Raw genomic sequence first — 20,994 nt, 5'->3', positions numbered from 1 at the left:
AGTGTACATCGCCAAACTGTTTATATAGTCTTGTTTCAGAAAAGCTAAAGTATTCAGACCCCTATACCTTTTTTCACATTGTTACGTTACAGCCTTATTCTAAACTTTATTAACATTTTTATTTTTCATCAACACACACACACACACACACACACACACACACACACACACAAAAAATCTATGACAAAGCGAAAACAGGATCCAGAAGAACCATCAAAGCGGTGTTCAAAGCTTTAGGGTGATAGCAGGTGTTGTCAATACACCTAGCTTTATTCAGCCACTCTGCTACAAGCCTGGCATGCAAGCCTGGGCCTGGCCCACTTTACCTCTGGCAAGTCATGCGGTGAGTGGCGCAGGCTGATAATGCTGGCTGCTCCATCCAACGCGTCACTCAGCTCTTTGAGGAAGACGCCACAGAAGGGCACCACCTTGCACCCTGGGATGTTAAGTGCCACCTTCCTGTACTCGGACAAAGACTTGTGCTGTGCCATGGCATCTTTCAGGCTGCGCATGGTCTCAATGTCTGACTGGTCCATGAACTGCCACATCTTCAGCACTTTACGAGACCTGGAACAGAGAATAATTCCATATTGATCTAACCACATCTTAACTTCTCTGGGATATGTGGGACGCTAGTGAAATCGCTAATTATCTTAAGTCAGCACCTAGCCACAGAAAAACATACAGCCATTTTCCAATCAAGGAGATGTGTCACAAAACTCAGAAATAGCGTTATAAATATTCACTTACCTTTGATGATCTTCATCGGAATGCACTCCCAGGAATCCCAGTTCCACAATAAATGTTTGATTTGTTCAATAAAGTCTATCATTTATGTCCAAATACCTCCTTTTTGTTCACGCATTTAGTTCACAAATCCAAACTCACGAGGCGCGGGCAAGTCCAGACGAAAAGTCCAAAAGGTTTTATTACAGTTCATAGAAACATGTCAAACGATGTATAGAATCAATCTTTAGGATGTTTTTATCATAAATCTTCCCTAATGTCAACCGGACAATTCCTTTGTCTGAACGCAGCTCCCGCTCACGGCCGCGCGCATAATTTAGCTCATGGCATTCTGCAAGACACCTGACTCAAACAGCTCTCATTCTCTCCCCCTTCCCAGTTGAAGCCTGAAACAAGGTTCTAAAAACTGTTGACATCTAGTGGAAGCCTTAGGAAGTGTAATATGACCCCATGTATACTTGATAGGCAAAAACTACAAACCTCAGATTTCCCACTTCCTGGTTGGATTTTTTCTCAGGTTTTTGCCTACCATATGAGTTCTGTTATACTCACAGACATCATTCAAACAGTTTTAGAAACTTCTGTGTTTTCTATCCAAATATACTAATAATATGCATATTCAAGCTTTTGGGCCTGCGTATAGCAGGCAGTTTACTCTGGGCACCTTACCTTATCCAAGCTACTCAATACTGCCCCCCAGTACCAAAGAAGTTAACTACATTGTTTTTGTACATTGTAGAAGACACTTATCCAGAAAGACTCAATAGCTGCGTTCTGAATATGACACTTTACAGATACTGTAGGAAGACTAAGCTAGATGTGTAATAAATGTATTTGTACTATAGTGTTGTCAGTCATAAATACCGTAGTCCAGCCAGGAACTCCATGACAGCGTTGTAGTTGCCCATGTTCCAGCAGCACTTGGCTACATGGACCAGGTAGGAGAACATCTCTCTCTTCTTCTCCATGGTACCCGCAGTCAGGATTAACCAGGTCACCCACAAGCTCACCTATTAGATGTAGCAAATCTCAATTAGAACATGGACCCCACAAGCTCACCTCTGGAGCACCTCGGTGTTAAAACAGACTACTTCATGATCTGCCAATGATCTGTAAAAGCCAGGCTGCACTTCAAGTAGCTACATAGTGCACTACCTTTATTAGGGTCCATAGGGCTCTAGTCTAATATAGTGCACTATATGGGGAATAAGGTGCCATTTTGGACATAACCCTAGAGTGAAAGACCAAGGACGAGGACTAGTGTTTCTCACTGCGCAGGTTAATGTTCTACACAGCATGATTTATGATGAACCAAGGTGAACTCATTGAAACGGAAATAAGCCTAAATTCAACCCAGGTTTCACTGTCACCATCTCCAACCAAATACAAAAAGATGCTGGTAGTTGGCGCCACAACAAGTCATGAAACTCCTGATTGCACCAGGTCTCGTTTGTTTCACTGGCACATAAATCCAACACAATAGTAGGCCTAAGGCAAAAGCTATATCGGCTTTATCCAAGTGCTGGCAGAAACCGTGGCCTGGACATAACAGTTGGCGCAAATATTTGCCAGCTGTCATGTTGTAGCTAACCACCCCCCTCACCCCCTGAAACAATGATGGTTAGATAAACAGTTCCACAGGCAGGACCCTGATTAGGGGTGTAATGGTACATGTATTTGTACCATTCTGTACAGGGACCTCAGTTTACAATAAAAATATATTTCCAACAAAAACACTAGGTCTGCATTGCAGTCCTATGCCTAGAGTAAATAAACATGGCAGTATTCCATTAAACTAGAGCTCACGTGCACCTCGTCAACAAAATCGAAACCCTAATTGGCGCATTTCAAACTGTCCTTTTGTGAGGCGCAGCCAGGAACTAGTTCTGTAGGACTATGACGCCGAGTGGTGGGGGGCTTCCCAGTAGATTATTTGAGTGGTGGGGGGCTTCCCAGTAAATTACAACCGATGGACAGAAAGTTCTGGATAAAATGAAAACAGTATGTCGCCATGCTCATCAAGAATATCCTATGCAGCTGCTAACACCTCAAATATGTTGACACAGTTATATGACATCAATGGGAAACATGGGTACATTCAAAATAATACAAACTGAGCAATCAGGAGAGAAGGGCCTTGGTCAAGGAGGTGACCAATAACCCACTGGTCACTCTGATAGAGCGCCAGAGTTCGGTTCTCCCATCTTTAAAGCACTCCACCAATCAGGCATTTAGGGTAGAGTCCTGTCCCCGCATGCAGCATATAGATATCATATAGATGTCTGGATTTCTAAGACGTTCTAAGATTTGTATCATATTCACAACTAAAGTTCCCAAAACTCTAAATCTAGCAAATAGGACCTTTTTCAAATGATCACTTTTAAGCTCAACATAGCCACTTCATACACACACTCGATCCGTAATGGGAAAAATATCCTTTCTATTTCATTCAGCTAAGTTCAATTACATTAAGTCATACAATAAAATAAAAGCATATATTGTCAGCTAAATGAAAAAGCCTACAGCCTATGGCGTGGAGTATAGCCAGATAACATAGGCCTACAACTCATTCTGTTCTTCTGAAATACATTTTCTTCATATCATAATGTTTCTTCAGACCCGACTCAAATAAATAATGGATTTATTGTGATTGTGTACAGTCGTGGCCAAAAGTTGAGAATGACACAAATATTAATTTTCAAAGTCTGCTGCCTCAGTTTGTATGATGGCAGTTTGCATATACTCCAGAATGCTATGAAGAGTAATCAGATGAATTGCAATTAATTGCAAAGTCCCTCTTTGCCATGCAAATGAACTGAATCTCAAAACAACATTTCCACTGCATTTCAGCCCTGCCACAAAAGGACCAGCTGACATGTCAGTGATTCTCTCGTTAACACAGGTGTGAGTGTTGACGAGGACAAGGCTGGAGATCACCCTGTCATGCTGATTGAGTTCGAATAACAGACTGGAAGCTTCAAAAGGAGGGTGGTGCTTGGAATCAGTGTTCTTCCTCTGTCAGCCATGGTTACCTGCAAGGAAACACGTGCAGTAATCATTGCTTTGCACAAAAAGGGCTTCACAGGCAAGGATATTGCTGCCAGTAAGGTCACACCTAAATTAACCATTTATTGGATCATCAAGAACTTCAAGGAGAGCAGTTCAATTGTTGTGAGGAAGGCTTCAGGGCGCCCAAGAAAGGCCAGCAAGCGCCAGGACCGTCTCCTGAAGTTGATTCAGCTGCGGGATCGAGGCACCACCAGTACAGAGCTTGCTCAGGAATGGCAGCAGGCAGGTGTGAGTGTGTCTGCACGCACAGTGAGGCGAAGACTTGGAGGATGGCCTGGTGTCAAGAAGCGCAGCAAAGAAGCCACTTCTCTCCAGGGAAAACATCAGGGACAGACTGATATTCTGCAAAAGGTACAGGGATTGGACTGCTGAGGACTGGGGTAAAGTCATTTTCTCTGATGAATTCCTTTCAGATTGTTTGGGCATTCAGAAAAAAAGCTTGTCCGGAGAAGACAAGGTGAGCGCTACCATCAGTTCTGTGTCATGCCAACAGTAAAGCATCCTCAGACCACTCATGTATGGGGTTGCTTCTCAGCCAAGGGAGTGGGCTCACTCACAATTTTGCCTAAGAACACAGCCATTAATAAAGAATGGTACCAACACATCCTCTGAGAAAAACTTCTCCCAACCATCCAGGAACAGTTTGGTGACGAACAATGCCTTTTCCAGCATGATGGAGCACCTTGGCATAAGGCAAAAGTGATAATTAAGTGATAAGGGAATTTATATGTTTAAAGTAATGACTAAAGAATTCCACCCTGAAATGTAATTATTAGACTATGTGAAATGTATTAGCATAATTAGACTCTAATCCAATAATGTAAGGGTGAGAAATGTGTGACTGAGAAAACAGAGGACAATTGAACTATACATGACCTGACCTGGTTGGAACTTACGACAGGAAAGAGGCCCTGTCAAGGCCCCTCTAATCTAGGGAGGAAGGGAACGGCATGGAACTGGCAGCTTGGTAGAATAGTGATAAATGAGGAATGTGAACTGTAGAAAATGATACAGCCCACCTACTCTTTGTATGTATATGGGGGGGTTATAAAGACTGCTCACATTTTGGTGGACTTTAGAACGTTCTCTGAATAAAGTTTACGAACCTTTTGCAGAATCTGAGTCTTTGCCTAATTATTATTAAACCCAGGGTCTTACAAACCTCGGGGATTGGTCAAAATAATTGTTAAGTTATCGTCATTGAAAATTCTCGTTACACTAAGTGGCTCGGGGAACAAAACATCGATATTTTGGGTCCATGGCAAGGAAACTCCCCAGACCTGAATCACATTGAGGGCTTGTGGTAAATCCTCAAGAGGTGGATAGACAAACAAAACCTCACAAATTCTGACAAACTCCAAGCATTGATTATGCAAGAATGGGCTGCCATCAGTCAGGATGTGGCCCAGAAGTTAAATGACAGCATGCCAGGATGGATTGCAGAGGTCTTGAAAAAGTTTTGAGTCTTTGCATCAACTTCATGTAATTGTTAATAAAAGTTTTGACACTTATGAAAAGCTTGTAATTATACTTCACTATTCCATAACATGTGACAAGAATATCTAGACACAGAAGCAGCAAACCTTGTGGAAATTAATATGTGTCATTCTCAAAACCTTTGGCCATGACTGTATATTGATTTAATATACCTTTAAATGTAGGATGTTCCAAAGGGCCACATCAGCAGCTTGTATGCATGGAGGCCTGGAGATGCTAAACATGTTAAATGTTAATCAATGGTCAAATACCATGAGACAGGCAGATTTCTGCATGACAGTAACCGCCACATCCCTAATGAAAGTCAAATGATACAGAGCGGGTGTGATACTGCATGCGATTGAACAACAGCCAAAGTGCTGGAATTATTGTTGAGCTGGAGAATTGACAGAACATTTTGGTGTCAATTGTTACTGCGGTCAAGAAAATTAGCCTATGTCCTGGACAACATTATGTCAAGATTCCTGAGGTAAGATTATGGTCCGTGTACATTTAGATAATTTGTTTTCTTGATTAAAATGGGGCAAATCGGGAACGTGAAAATGGCTTGTTTATTTGTTTTTGAATAGAAATAGAACACACTGAAAATGGCTCATTTGTTTTTGCACATCAAACAAAGAAAAAGAAAAAAGGATGGGGTTAAATTATTTATTTATTTTACCTTTATTTAACCAGGTAGGCATTTACAATTGCGACCTGGCCAAGATAAAGCAAAGCAGTTCGACAGATACAACGACACAGAGTTACACATGGAGTAAAACAAACATACAGTCAATAATACAGTATAAACAAGTCTATATACAATGTGAGCAAATGAGGTGAGAAGGGAGGTAAAGGCAAAAAAGGCCATGGTGGCAAAGTAAATACAATATAGCAAGTAAAACACTGGAATGGTAGTTTTGCAATGGAAGAATGTGCAAAGTAGAAATAAAAATAATGGGGTGAAAAGGAGCAAAATAAATAAATAAATACAAATTAAATACAGTTGGGAAAGAGGTAGTTGTTTGGGCTAAATTATAGGTGGGCTATGTACAGGTGCAGTAACCTGTGAGCTGCTCTGACAGTTGGTGCTTAAAGCTAGTGAGGGAGATAAGCGTTTCCAGTTTCAGAGATTTTTGTAGTTCGTTCCAGTCATTGGCAGCAGAGAACTGGAAGGAGAGGCGGCCAAAGAAAGAATTGGTTTTGGGGGTGACTAGAGAGATATACCTGCTGGAGCGTGTGCTACAGGTGGGAGATGCTATGGTGACCAGCGAGCTGAGATAAGGGGGGACTTTACCTAGCAGGGTTTGTGGGTTTGGAGACGAGTATGAAGTGAGGGCCAGCCAACGAGAGCGTACAGGTCGCAATGGTGGGTAGCATATGGGGCTTTGGTGATAAAACGGATTGCACTGTGATAGACTGCATCCAATTTGTTGAGTAGGGTATTGGAGGCTATTTTGTAAATGACATCGCCAAAGTCGAGGATTGGTAGGATGGTCAGTTTTACAAGGGTATGTTTGGAAGCATGTGTGAAGGATGCTTTGTTGCGAAATAGGAAGCCAATTCTAGATTTAACTTTGGATTGGAGATGTTTGATATGGGTCTGGAAGGAGAGTTTACAGTCTAACCAGACACCTAAGTATTTGTAGTTGTCCACGTATTCTAAGTCAGAGCCGTCCAGAGTAGTGATGTTGGACAGGCGGGTAGGTGCAGGTAGCGATCGGTTGAAGAGCATGCATTTAGTTTTACTTGTATTTAAGAGCAATTGGAGGCCACGGAAGGAGAGTTGTATGGCATTGAAGCTTGCCTGGAGGGTTGTTAACACAGTGTCCAAAGAAGGGCCGGAAGTATACAGAATGGTGTCGTCTGCGTAGAGGTGGATCAGGGACTCACCAGCAGCAAGAGCGACCTCATTGATGTATACAGAGAAGAGAGTCGGTCCAAGAATTGAACCCTGTGGCACCCCCATAGAGACTGCCAGAGGTCCGGACAGCAGACCCTCCGATTTGACACACTGAACTCTATCAGAGAAGTAGTTGGTGAACCAGGCGAGGCAATCATTTGAGAAACCAAGGCTGTCGAGTCTGCCGATGAGGATGTGGTGATTGACAGAGTCGAAAGCCTTGGCCAGATCAATGAATACGGCTGCACAGTAATGTTTCTTATCGATGGCGGTTAAGATATCGTTTAGGACCTTGAGCGTGGCTGAGGTCCACCCATGACCAGCTCTGAAACCAGATTGCATAGCAGAGAAGGTATGGTGAGATTCGAAATGGTCGGTAATCTGTTTGTTGACTTGGCTTTCGAAGAGCTTAGAAAGGCACGGTAGGATAGATATAGGTCTGTAGCAGTTTGGGTCATCCCCCCTTTGAAGAGGGGGATGACCGCAGCTTCTTTCCAATCTTTGGGAATCTCAGACGACACGAAAGAGAGGTTGAACAGGCTAGTAATAGGGGTGGCAACAATTTCGGCAGATAATTTTAGAAAGAAAGGGTCCAGATTGTCTAGCCCGGCTGATTTGTAGGGGTCCAGATTTTGCAGCTCTTTCAGAACATCAGCTGAATAGATTTGGGAGAAGGAGAAATGGGGAAGGCTTGGGCGAGTTGCTGTTGGGGGTGCAGTGCTGTTGTCCGAGGTAGGAGTAGCCAGGTGGAAAGCATGGCCAGCCGTAGAAAAATGCTTATTGAAATTCTCAATTATGGTGGATTTATCAGTGGTGACAGTGTTTCCTATCTTCAGTGCAGTGGGCAGCTGGGAGGAGGTGTTCTTATTCTCCATGGACTTTACAGTGTCCCAGAACTTTTTTGAGTTAGTGTTGCAGGAAGCAAATTTCTGCTTGAAAAAGCTAGCCTTGGCTTTTCTAACTGCCTGTGTATAATGGTTTCTAGCTTCCCTGAACAGCTGCATATCACAGGGGCTGTTCGATGCTAATGCAGAACGCCATAGGATGTTTTTGTGTTGGTTAAGGGCAGTCAGGTCTGGGGAGAACCAAGGGCTATATCTGTTCCAGGTTCTACATTTCTTGAATGGGGCATGTTTATTTAAGATGGTTAGGAAGGAATTTTTTTTAAAATATCCAGGCATCCTCTACTGACGGGATGAGATCAATATCCTTCCAGGATACCCCGGCCAGGTCGATTAGAAAGGCCTGCTCGCAGAAGTGTTTCAGGGAGCGTTTTACAGTGATGAGTGGAGGTCGTTTGACCGCTGACCCATTACGGATGCAGGCAATGAGGCAGTGATCGCTGAGATCTTGGTTGAAGACAGCAGAGGTGTATTTAGAGGGGAAGTTGGTTAGGATGATATCTATGAGGGTGCCCGTGTTTAAGGCTTTGGGGAGGTACCTGATAGGTTCATTGATAATTTGTGTGAGATTGAGGGCATCAAGTTTAGATTGTAGGATGGCTGGGGTGTTAAGCATGTTCCAGTTTAGGTCGCCTAGCAGCACGAACTCGGGAAGATAGATGGGGGGCAATCAGTTCACATATGGTGTCCAGAGCACAGCTGGGGGCAGAGGGTGGTCTATAGCAGGCGGCAACGGTGAGAGACTTGTTTTTAGAGAGGTGGATTTTTAAAAGTAGAAGTTCAAATTGTTTGGGTACAGACCTGGATAGTAGGACAGAACTCTGCAGGCTATCTTTGCAGTAGATTGCAACACCGCCCCCTTTGGCAGTTCTATCTTGTCTGAAAATGTTGTAGTTTGGAATTAAAATTTCTGAATTTTTGGTGGTCTTCCTAAGCCAGGATTCAGACACAGCTAGAACATCCGGGTTGGCAGAGTGTGCTAAAGCAGTGAATAGAACAAACTTAGGGAGGAGGCTTCTAATGTTAACATGAATGCGGAATGCCTGTCATTGGTTAACCCTTTGACGCATACGATCACATATTTGTGATCATTGTTTAGAGGTCCTTGCAGCATACCATCGCAAATAAGTTATTGGAACAGTATCAACAGAACGTATGATGCAACAAAACACATCTAAACAGCATTGTTGTCTGAAAAGCATCTAAACAATGTTTTTGTACTGATGGGAGATAAGTCTTCAGAACTTTATTCCACCTTTTATTGTAAAAGATAAACGCAAACTATCATCCAAACATCACACGGAACACATCGAAACTCATTCCATAAACCGCGGGAAGAAACAAGCTCCGACTGGTAAAAATATTTTTTATCCCTCAACAAAATGCAAATTAAAAATCATACAATGTGATTTACTGGATTTTTGTTTTAGATTCAGTCTCTCACAGTTGAAGTGTACCTATGATAAAAATTACAGACATGTACATGCTTTGTAAGTCGGAAAACCTGCAAAATCGGCAGTGTATCAAATACTTGTTCTCCCCACTGTATATACAGTGGGGCAAAAAAGTATTTAGTCAGCCACCAATTGTGCAAGTTCTCCCACTTAAAAAGATGCGGCCTGTAATTTTCATCATAGGTACACTTCAACTATGACATACAAAAAAAATCCAGAAAATTACATTGTAGGCAACATGAAGTCCTATGAGTGTCATCTGATGAAGATCAAAGGTTAGTTATTCATTTTCTCTCTATTTCTGCTTTTTGTGACTCCTCTCTTTGGCTGGAAAAATGGCTGTGTTTTTCTGTGACTAGGTGCTGACCTAACATAATCTTTTGGTGTGCTTTCGTAGTAAAGCCTTTTTGAAATCGGACACAATAAGTTACTTTAAAATGGTGTAAAACACTTGTATGTTTGAGGAATTTTAATTATGGGATTTCTGTTGTTTTGAATTTGATGCCCTGCAATTTCACTGGCTGTTGTCGAGGTGGGACGCTACCGTCCCACTTGTGCCAGAGAGGTTAAAACACATTTAGCATCTCATGGCTTCCAGACATGATACCACTGATGCAGTCCTTTGGAACACCTACGTTTTAAAAAAAAAGTATATTAAATAATATATAATTAATTAATATAATAAATAATTAAGTAATATAGCCTACACATTCACAATAAAGTTCTAAAGTTCTAAAGAAACAAAAGCATTGACTAACCTGTATATAGCCTCGAACAGAAAAGCATTCTTCTGCGTTGTCCTAATGTTAGACCCTGATCTGGCTATGCCATATGGCTGTGGGCTACACTAGTTCATTTTGCAAACAAAATTCTCTGAATTACGTGGCATTATTTTACAGTATGAAGAATACAATTGAAAATAGCTGAATAAAATATAACTAATATTTTCTCCAAACGATTGAGGCAGTGCACACACATGCGGCTATTCTATGTTGAGCAGTTAACAAAGAAACAGGTACACCTATGCTTAATTTAGCGTTATGTAAATTTAGATGTGATACAAATGTTGGACTATTTGTTTAGATTTGTAATACATTCTAAGGCTGCATGATGCAACTAATGTGGATTTGAAAAAAGGAGCATTAAAGCCATTAGCTTTGCTTAGTTTTTTGCATCATCTATCATCCTGAGCAAGCACTTCTCCCACATGGTGACCTCGGATGTCACCTACTAAGGAAATGGCGTCTATAACAGCATTTGCAACATTTAAATGCAACTAAACATTTATACAAAGCAAACTATTATTGTGGTTTTTTGAACTATCATTTGTTAACACGCATGACAGCTGTACTTTAAGTTTATGGTTGACACAAGTCCAAATCACATGAACGCATCCAACTGGTATTTATGGCTTCACAACTGGTAAATTCCCATCTCCTGCAAAGTTACAAACGCAGCATCAGATCTGGATCAAAGGCATTTTATTTTCCGGCTGTGCCGAAACGGTACCCTAAAACTGAGTACCAAACGTACCAAACTGTGGGTTTGGAGAACCGGGGGTGCAGTTTGATTTCCTCCAGAGAAAACACTTCAGAGACACTAAATAAAGTTACAGCCCCATTACAGACATCACCCACCCACCCATCCTCCTCCCTCGTTTCCAGGAACGACCGTCACTGAGAGACGGTACCAAAGTGATAGAGAAGAGAAAACATTCCTCTTCTCCCTCTCCAAGTGTTTGCAGTACATGAGATAGCTGTAATGTCCTTTTGGATTCAAATAAGTTATGTTTCTCAGCGTTATAAACCGTTTTGGCGGTGGACATGAAAGCACTGGTAGGCCAAGTAGATTAGAGGCAGGCACATACTTTGCAGAGCAGCTTATATTCTAGATATCGATGGGAGGATGGGAGTTGTGCTAAGTCAGTATTAAAATGGTGGGAGATCGGTGGTGATCTAAAATAGGCTCTAGCTGTTATGTGGTGTCCCTTTGATAATAACACAGGGGTTGCATCAGAATGACAACCTATAATCGACTGGACTGAAAACCAAGCGTCACTTTGATTTATAGTACATCATATTGGCGTCATTTGATCAGTGAATAAAAGCATACACAATGTATTTACAAACTTGATTCATTTGTTGTGTGCGCTATTGCATTATTAGGGTTCAGTTTTGCCATGATGGAACTATTACATATTCAAGGTTGACAGAGAGTTATTACAAACTCACCATAGGAGCATATTGTGTTTGTCAGAAATAACCACTCCAGAAAGCTACGACAGGCTCAAACGGTCCAATAACTTCCCCTAGTTTATCTGCTCCAGTTTGGGAAACTGGGACACAGCAGGTAACCCAGCACACAGTGAGTCCATCTCATCATGCTGTGGAGGTTGTCAGATTTGTTCTCTATTGGGAAGAGTCACTCATTTGATTCTAGCTCTGCCACATGCCCAAAAATGGTCAGGATGCACATTTGGGGAATCTATTTTTTTACTCCCTCTGCTTTGTTCACTTAATGAAAGCCAGCTGATGTTAAGGCATGCAACCTAAAGATGACATTTCCACTCCTCCGCTTGGTACTCCGTGCTTGGGACTGACCTCATTCCGATGTGGCAGATACGTTTTTCGTAGTTGTTTATTCTCAAAGTCGATCAGCGTAGAGAGTAGCTCAAAGGGCTCCATTTATAGTGTAATCACCGCAAGTACGAGAGAAACTGTCAGAATAAGATACACTATAGCACGAGGTGGTCAATTCTACAAAAAATTATAACTAACATTACTGTCAAGTGAGAACCTTGATAATCTAGTACAAGAGTGATCACCAATCTTGGTCCCGGAGAGCAACAATGTGCGCAGGCTTTTGTTCTAGCCCATCATTAACACACATGACCCAACTTCATTAACCATCAAGACCTTCCTTATTTGAATCCCATCCATTAGATATTTAGGACAAGGATTGTTATTGACCACTCAAAGCATAGTAACATTAGCAGATCCTCTCTACAATAGTCTCACCTCATTGAAACGTGTGACCAGGTCCTCCACAGAGTTCCTCTGGGTCTGCGTGGGCAAGGCCGGGCCCGACAGTGAGTCCTCGAGGCTGGGGTGCAGGTGCTTGCTACAGTCGGGGCTGCCCAGGTCCCTAGTGAGGAAGCAGAGGTAGTCCAGGGGTAAGATGCGTCGGTACAGCTGCCGCTCCTGCTCCGTCAGGATCCGAGCAATCTCCTCGGGGAACTGGATCAGGTGGCACAGCTCAGCCAGCTCCTTGCTGATGTCCATCATGTTGGGCGGAAGGGCGCTCGACACTGACATGCTGCACATCTGACGCTCTGAGAGACAGACAGATGTACATAGTCAACAAAAAATTTAAACTTCAATGTCAATGCCATGGTAATATTAAACATGGTGAGAAAGCTGAACACCACGGTCTTTCATAACACAAACATGTCTTAAACTCCGTAGTTCAGACATCAAACTTCAGGGCCCTCAGAATCCCACATTTATAGTACCTACTGAAAGTCTACCCTTGCACAGTTCACATTCTGCTGCCTTAAAATTTCAATCTAAAAAGGGATTCAATTGTGATTCATTCTCCATTAATCTACACATCTATTTGCAAAAGTAGTAGTTCTTCTGATTTAAGAATAACTTTCCCTGTCTCTGTAAGGTCCCGTTGGACCAATGAATGTCAAACAATGATTGAACCTCAGACACACCAATGAGCTTTAAAAAGCATGTCTAGAATACATTTTTAGACAGGCGTAGATCAGGGGAGATTAAGAAATAATTTGTTAACACAGAATATCCCTTTTAGTATGGTCCAGTATTATAATTCCTCTATGGGTGGTGGGTTCCCACTTGGGCTCCCGAGTGGCACAGTGGTCTGAGGCACTACATCTCAGTGCTAGAGGCGTCACTAGACACCCTGGTTCGAATCCTGATGGTATCACAACCGGCTGTGATTGGGAGTCCCATAGGGCAGCGCACAATTGGCCCAGCATCGCCCGGTGTAATCCGTCATTGTCCCCCCCTGCGGGACGGTTGAGCTAATGTGATTAGCATGAGGTTGTAAGTAACAAGAACATATCCCAGGACATAATCTTTCTGCCCATATCAGATATGTCTAACAAGAATTTAAGCTAACTGCAATGTCCAATTTACAGTAGCTGTTACAGTGAAATAATACCATGCTATTGTTGAGGAGAGTGCACAGTTATGAACTTGAAAATGTATTAATAAACCAATTTGGCCAGACTTGATACAACATTTTGAACAGAAATACAATGGTTCATTGGATCAGTCTAAAACTTGGCACATGCACTGCTAAACTGCGCCTAAACTGGAATAATGCATTGTGGCCTTTATCCTGCATTTCAAAGATGTAGAAAAATACTTTTTTTTCTTTGAATTATCTTTTACCATATATAATGTGTTATATTATCCTATATTCATTTCACATTTCCACAAACTTCAAAGTGTTTCCATTCAAATGTTATCAAGAATATGCATATCCTTGCTTCCGGTCCTGAGCTACAGGCAGTTAGATTTGGGCATGTAATTTTAGGTGAAAATTGAAAAAAAGGGTCTGATCCTTACGAGGTTAATTAACTGACTTGCCTAGTTAAATAAAGTTTCAATTTAACAAAAAAATTAATTGAATCACCCAAACACCGCAAATATCTGGCCATCCTTCCGCACTGAGCTGGGAGGGGAAAAAAATGGAAATTGCTCAGGGACATCACTACAAGGTTTAAGATCATTTTAAAAAGCCACTGAATTCATTGGCTGAGCTGATAAACTGTGCATGGATTAACATTGTATTCACTCCACATTACTGGCTTGCATGATAAAGTGAAAAGAAAGAAGTCTGTGTTAAAAAAAAAAAACATTCCAAATCATCCATTCTGTTTGCAACAAGGCTGTTGAACAATACTACAAAACAAAATGGCAAATAAAAGTTTTTGGCCTAAATGTCAAACTTCAAATCGAATACAACTCAGAGTGAAACAGGGATTGGGGAATTTGTCAGAATAACAATAAATATGAGGGAGAAAAACCCAGGTAAAAAGTTTAAGGAAAACCTGCCTCAGTCTTCTGAACACCTAACTGGGTGTAGTTGTACTTTCCAGTGAGACAATTAGGCCTCCTGTACACAAATTCTAAGGGTCAATTGCCGCTGAGGCAGTTTTAACACCAGAAAAGTTGGTTCTGTGTATCATCGATATGAGTCAGAAACATTATAGTGTCATAATTGACAACAAGGGGTAAATTAGATTTCAAATCTAATGTTATTTGTCACATGACCTGAATACAACAGGTTAAGACGTTACCGTGAAATGTTTACGTAGAAGCCCTTAACCAACGTAGTTAAGAAAAATAAGGGTTAAGAAAAAGATTGACTAAATAAACTAAAGTAAAATAAAAATAATAAAATTAAAATAACGAGGCTATATACAGGTTAGTCGAGGTAATATGTGCATGTACAGCGCATTAGGAAAGTGTTCAGACCACTTGACATTGAGCGTCGCTGCACAGCTATTTCAAGGCATCTTCAAAGATGTTCGATCGGGTTCAAGTCCGGGCTCTGGCTGGGCCACTCAAGGACATTCAGAGACTTGTCCCGAAGCCACTCCTGCGTTGTCTTGGCTATGTGCTTAGGGTCGTTGTTCTGTTGGAAGGTACACCTTTGACCCAGTATGAGGTCTTGAGCACTCTGGAGCAGGTTTTCGCCAAGGATCTCTCTGTACTTCACTCAATCTTTCCCTCGATCCTGACTAGTCTCCCAGTCCCGGTCTCTGAAAAATATCCCCACAGCATATTGCTGCTACCACCATGCTTCACCGTAGGGATGGAGGCAGGTTTACTCCAGACATGGCGCTTTGTATTCAGGCCAAAGAGTTCAATCTTGGTTTCATAAGAACAAAGAATCTTGTTTCTCATGGTCTGAGAGTCCTTAGGTGCCTTTTGGCAAACTCCAAGCTGGCTGTCATGTGCCTTTTACTGAAGAGTGGCTTCCATCTGGCCATAAAGGCCTGATTAGTGGAGTGCTGCAGAGATGGGAGAATTTTCCAGAAGGACAACCATCTCCACAGAGGAACTCTGGAGCTCTGTCAGAGTGACCATCAGGTTCTTGATCACCTCCCTGACCAAGGCCCTTCTCCCGATTGCTCAGTTTGGCCGGGCGGCCAGCTCTAGGAAGTGTCGTTGTGGTTCCAAACTTCTCCATTTAAGAATAATGGAGGCCACTGTGTTCTTGGGGATGGTCAATGCTGCAGAAATTTTTGGTACCCTTCCCCAGATCTGTGCCTCGACCCAATCCGGTCTCGGAACTCTGACAATTCCTTCGACCTCATGGCTTGGTTTTTGCTATGACATACACTGTCAACTGTGGGACCTTATATAGACAGGTGTGTGCCTTTCCAAATCATGTCCAATCAATTGAATTTACCACAGGTGGACTCCAATCAAGTTGTAGAAACATCAAAGGATGATCAATGGAAACAGGATGCACCTGAGCTCAATATCAGTGGATATTAAGTTCAGAATTAGCGATCTAGCTAATGTGTTTTAAGTTTCCACTTACTCAGATGGTGAATTAGCCCCAAATAAATGATCCTATGATATTAGTGCACATAAAGATGTAGGCAAATTCATATCTATTTAACAAAGGAAAAATCTGAATTCTGGAGCCCTATTTTAACAATAAAATAAACAATAACTGCCTATTTGTCAACATACAATTCATGTCAATCAATGGATTATATTACACATCAAAATATCTTGAATCATGCATTCCTGCATGAACAGGTTAGATTAAACAATGCATTTCTCGAAAGCCATATCAGAAGTCTATTGACCCTCAATAAAAGCACTGAATTACTTTATAAAGATGACTATTTTTTTCTATTGGGTGTGCGCCGCAATTTTTTTGTGGGTGCTACCAAATCGTGTGTTGGTGCCAACAACTAAGAAGCTTTCAATTACTGTAGCATGAACCATGGTATGATGAATCACCTGGCTATTTACAGTATATTGACCCGAGCAGAGCACAGAACCTTGAACATGAAGTCTGACGTTACTCATCGCTGCTGTGATGACAATCACGGCCGGATTAAGAAATTATAGCGACCCCCCCCACTGTTGAGTTAGATTATTAGGATACAGGTGCAATTTCGAAATGTAGTTGTGCATCAGCAGTTTCTCTTGTTATGTCAGTCACTGAATTAACCATGTCAGCAAAAAATATTTAGGCTAATTTACCAGTCTAGCCAGCTATCTAAACTTGTAGTAACCATGGCAGAACACTGACCAAGCATGCAGGGCATGTGCCCAGATGCCCTAACCTCCAGGGGCCCCCCTTGATTTTCTTAGTCACTCTCACTCAGATATCATTAACATGGCAAAATATGTAGAATTGCAGGTAATTACACAGTGTCTTCAGAAAGTATTCACACCCCTTGAATTTTTTCCACATTTTGTTATGTTACAGCCCGAGTTTAAAATGGATGAGATATGTTTTTCTTCCATTGGCCTACACACACACACACACACACACACACACACACACACGCACACAATACCCCATAATGTCAAAGTGGCCTTTTTCTAAATGTTTACAATTTAATAAAAAAAGGAAAAGCTGAAATTTCTTGAACCAATAAGCATTCAAACCCTTTCTGATGGCAAGCCTAAAGGAGTAAAAACATGCTTAACAAGTCAAATAATAAGTTGCATGGATTCACTCTGTGTGCAATAAAAGTGTTTAACATGGATTTTTTTTTAATGACTACCTCAATTCTGTACCCCACACATCCAATTATCCTATCCGTAAGGTTCCTTCAGTTGAGCAGTGAATTTCAAACAGATTCAACCACAAAGACAAGGGAGGTTTTCAAATGCCTTGTAAAGGAAGGTCACCTATTAGAAGATTGTTTAAAAAAAAGCAGATACTGAATATCCCTTTGAGCATGGTGAAGAAATCAATTACACTTTGGATGGTGTATCAATACACCCAGTCACAAAGACACAGGCATCCTTCCTAACTCAGTTGCTGGAGAGGAAGGAAACCACTCAGGGATTTCACCATGAGGCCAATGGTGACTTTAAACAGTTACAGAGTTTAATGGCTGTGATAGGAGAAAACTGAGGATGTATCTCCACAATACTAACCTAAATGACAAAGTAAATATGAAGTCTACTACAAACAGAATGCATGTTTTGTACAAGGATATAAAGTTAAACAGCCAAAAATGAGGCAAAGAAATTAAATATGTCCTGAATGCAAAACATTATGTTTGGTGCAAATCCAACACGTCACTGAGTATCCCTTCATATTTTCAAGTATGGGGGTGGCTGGATCATGTTATGGGTATGCTTGTCATCTGCAAGGACTATGGAGGGTTTTTTTGGATAAAAAGAAACGGAATAGAGCTAAACACAGACAAAATACGAAAGGAAAACCTGGATCATTCGGCTTCCAACAGACACTGGGAGACTAATTCCCCTTTCAGCAGGGTAATAACCTAAAACACAAGGCCAAATATACATTGGAGTTGCTTACCAAGAGCGTTCCTGAGTGGCCTAGTTACAGTTTTTACTGATTTTGCACCGTTGGAAGATTTGGTGCATGCTGCAGTTGGCAGAGAGTGTATTTTAGAGACAGGTGGGACTTTTTTGCAGAAAGTACAGATAATGTTTTCCAAAACCAATCTTACAGGATCTTTGCAAGGATTTAAGACCTACATTTTAAAAAAAGCATACACGTGCCATTCCAGTGCCATCCACCCTCAGGTTTTTGGCAACAGCACTTTTCAGCGGGAGCTTGTCGATTGGCATCTACAGCCCTCGATGAGCAAATTCTTTGGATGCAAGGAACAAAACTAACATACAATTTCCATACATTATCACGCAACAGGTTGAAGTCAAGAGGGGGTTCTTTGCCATCAATGCGTTCCGAAATATGAACAGAGCAATTGACGGCACCCACAGCTATAAAAGCACCATCGCAAAACGAGTTAAACTATGTGAACAGAAAAGGCTTCCACTCTTAATGTGCAGGTGATCGGTGCTGCTGAATGTGGCAAGGTGGTACGCACAACTCGTTCATTCAGCAGAACAGCAATGTTGGTCTATATGCCTACAGGAGGGAGCTGTTGAGGATGGATGGCTTTTTTGATGAGTGTTGCCTACTCATTTGAAGTATATTTGCCATTTCTAAAGCAACTAATTGTCTTAATGGTCTCTTCTTTGTAGCCACAACTGAGAAGCCAAACCCTTCGGTTGTACTCAATCTCTGACACCAGCGCGCCTCTTTCAGTCTCCGAAAAGAAAACTAATCGTAGTGTCTTTTTGGGTTGCATCGTTGTATTTCATGGTACAGGGCTGTATATTCCCCGCAGGCTTTAAAGCGATGATTGACCATATATGGTTAATTAGGGGCGTTTCAAAATGCAAATAGCCAAGGTCGCGCATGAGCACTGAGAATAATTGGTATTTAGCAATGGTTATCATCTACCAGTGTGCTTATACATAAAATCACATGTTTTCTATGGATACGAACATTGTAAATTCAGTTCGTAAGTAGTATTTTAGAAAAGTTTCTACGCCATATTGATACATTAAGCCCCAGGTTTGCAATGCCCTTAAGAGACTTACTCAGAAAGACTGACAGCTATAACCGCTGCCAAAGATAATACTAACATGTATTGACTCAGGGGTGTGATACTTACGTAAATGAGATATTTCTGTATTTCATTTTCAATAAATTTGCAAACATTTCAAAAAACATGTTTTCTCTTGGTCATTATGGGTTATTGTGTATATGAGTGCGAAAAAAAATCTATTTAATCAATTTTGAATTCAGGCTGTAACATAACAAAAAGTGGAATAAGGGGTATGAATACTTTCTGAAGGCACTGTAGCTTTAAAACGGCAAAAATTACTTTCGGTCCCATTGAAAAATACGTAGAATTGCAGAAAACTGTGTTTAAAACCGTCCTGATAAACTAGCTACGGACAGACCGACAGGAGTAGCAACAGTCAGTGACAGCACTGGAGACAGAAATCAGCCTGTGGAGACTAGTCACACAGGCAAGTGACAAACCACAGGGGCAGGCTATAGAAACTGAAGAAATCTCAGAAACTTGAGCAGGCTGCTAAGGTGCAGGGGCAGGCAGATGGGTAGCTTAAGTGAAGAGAGCCTCCACACACTGACCGTACAGTATGGTCCACCCACTCGCAGTATAGTCAATTCCGTATGATTAAAGCAATCCCGTCTGTCTTCACAATGTAATTCCGTCCTGCGGGAGTGCATCATGGCTGAGCCGCGGCCGGCAGGAGCAGCCCTTTCGTTACTGTTAGCTAAGTGCTTGTTCACACAGTACCGGCGACATGCACTTGTCCACATTTAAGCAGCCCAGGGGCGGAAGCTCCTCTCCAGCTCTCGTTTCTCTGCTGCTCCCCGATGTGACATGTACACACACACACACACACATCTCAGCCATGCGGCAGCAACACCTGCAGCCAGCCCACAACCCCACTATCCCTACCTCCACCACCAGCTAGCCCCCCCGACACAGAAACACATAGCCCCTACACTCTTCCCTCTCCTCTCACCCATGCTCCTCTCTGTGTGAGCCGTTTGCATACGAAGGCTGAAGGGTATGAAGGGAATCAAGTATCTAAACACGTCAGCTAAAAGCTCAGTATAACTTATTTCAAAAGTGGAGGGAAATCACTGAGAAAAGAAGTGTTCCATTGATTTATTGGTGGTTGTAGATTTCAGATATACAGTGGGGTACAAAATTGACACCCTTGATAAAGATGAGCAACATTCAAATAGCGAGCTATATTGTATGCTCCAAAAAAAAAAAAAATGGAAATTATATTATACTAATACAATTGCCCAGAAAAAATAGATTGTTTAACAAGTTGATTTATTTTTCAAAAAAAAGGGAGGTGGTCACAATTGACACCCTTAAAGATTTGCATAAATAGTCAAATGTAGTATTCGACTACATCAAGCTTGTAACTCTCCACACTTGTTGAATGCATTTGCAGTTAATTTTAGTTGTTTCAAATTATTTATTACCCAAAAGAAATTAAAGCTAAATAATTGAGTGTGTCATTTTGGAGTAACTTTTATTCGCTTACATCCTCAACACCAGTGCCCCTCAGGGGTGTGTGCTTAGTCCCCTCCTGTACTCCCCGTTCACCCACGACTCCAACAGCATCATTAAAGTTTGCTGATGACAACAGTGGTCACCGACAATGATGAGACAGCCTATAGGGAGGTGGTCAGAGAGCTGGCAGTGTGGTACCAGGACAACAACCTCTCCCTCAATGTGAGCAGGAGAAAAGGAAATTATCGTGGACTACAGGAAAAGGAGGGCTGAACAGGCCCCCATAAAAATCGACGGGGATGTAGTGGAGCGGGTCGAGAG

General features: G+C 41.8%; 1 protein-coding gene across 2 annotated transcripts in view; it reads right to left on the bottom strand.

Moving 5' to 3' along the window:
- LOC109869977 (1-phosphatidylinositol 4,5-bisphosphate phosphodiesterase epsilon-1) overlaps nucleotides 1-20,994 on the bottom strand; it is an 89,376-nt gene that overhangs the window by 41,297 nt on the left and 27,085 nt on the right. For both annotated transcript variants that reach the window (XM_031805132.1, XM_020460298.2), the window contains exons 4-6: nucleotides 12,569-12,882; nucleotides 1,612-1,757; nucleotides 327-567 (exon numbers count right to left, since the gene is read on the bottom strand). In XM_031805132.1, coding sequence (XP_031660992.1) covers nucleotides 327-567; nucleotides 1,612-1,757; nucleotides 12,569-12,882 — 701 coding nt within the window. The remainder of the gene's footprint in view (nucleotides 1-326; nucleotides 568-1,611; nucleotides 1,758-12,568; nucleotides 12,883-20,994) is intronic.

Source organism: Oncorhynchus kisutch, linkage group LG25 (assembly GCF_002021735.2).
Source record: "Oncorhynchus kisutch isolate 150728-3 linkage group LG25, Okis_V2, whole genome shotgun sequence".
Taxonomy (NCBI): Eukaryota; Metazoa; Chordata; class Actinopteri; order Salmoniformes; family Salmonidae; genus Oncorhynchus; species Oncorhynchus kisutch.
Note: the sequence above shows the minus strand (reverse complement) of the source record. Positions and strands in the feature narration are given on the sequence as shown.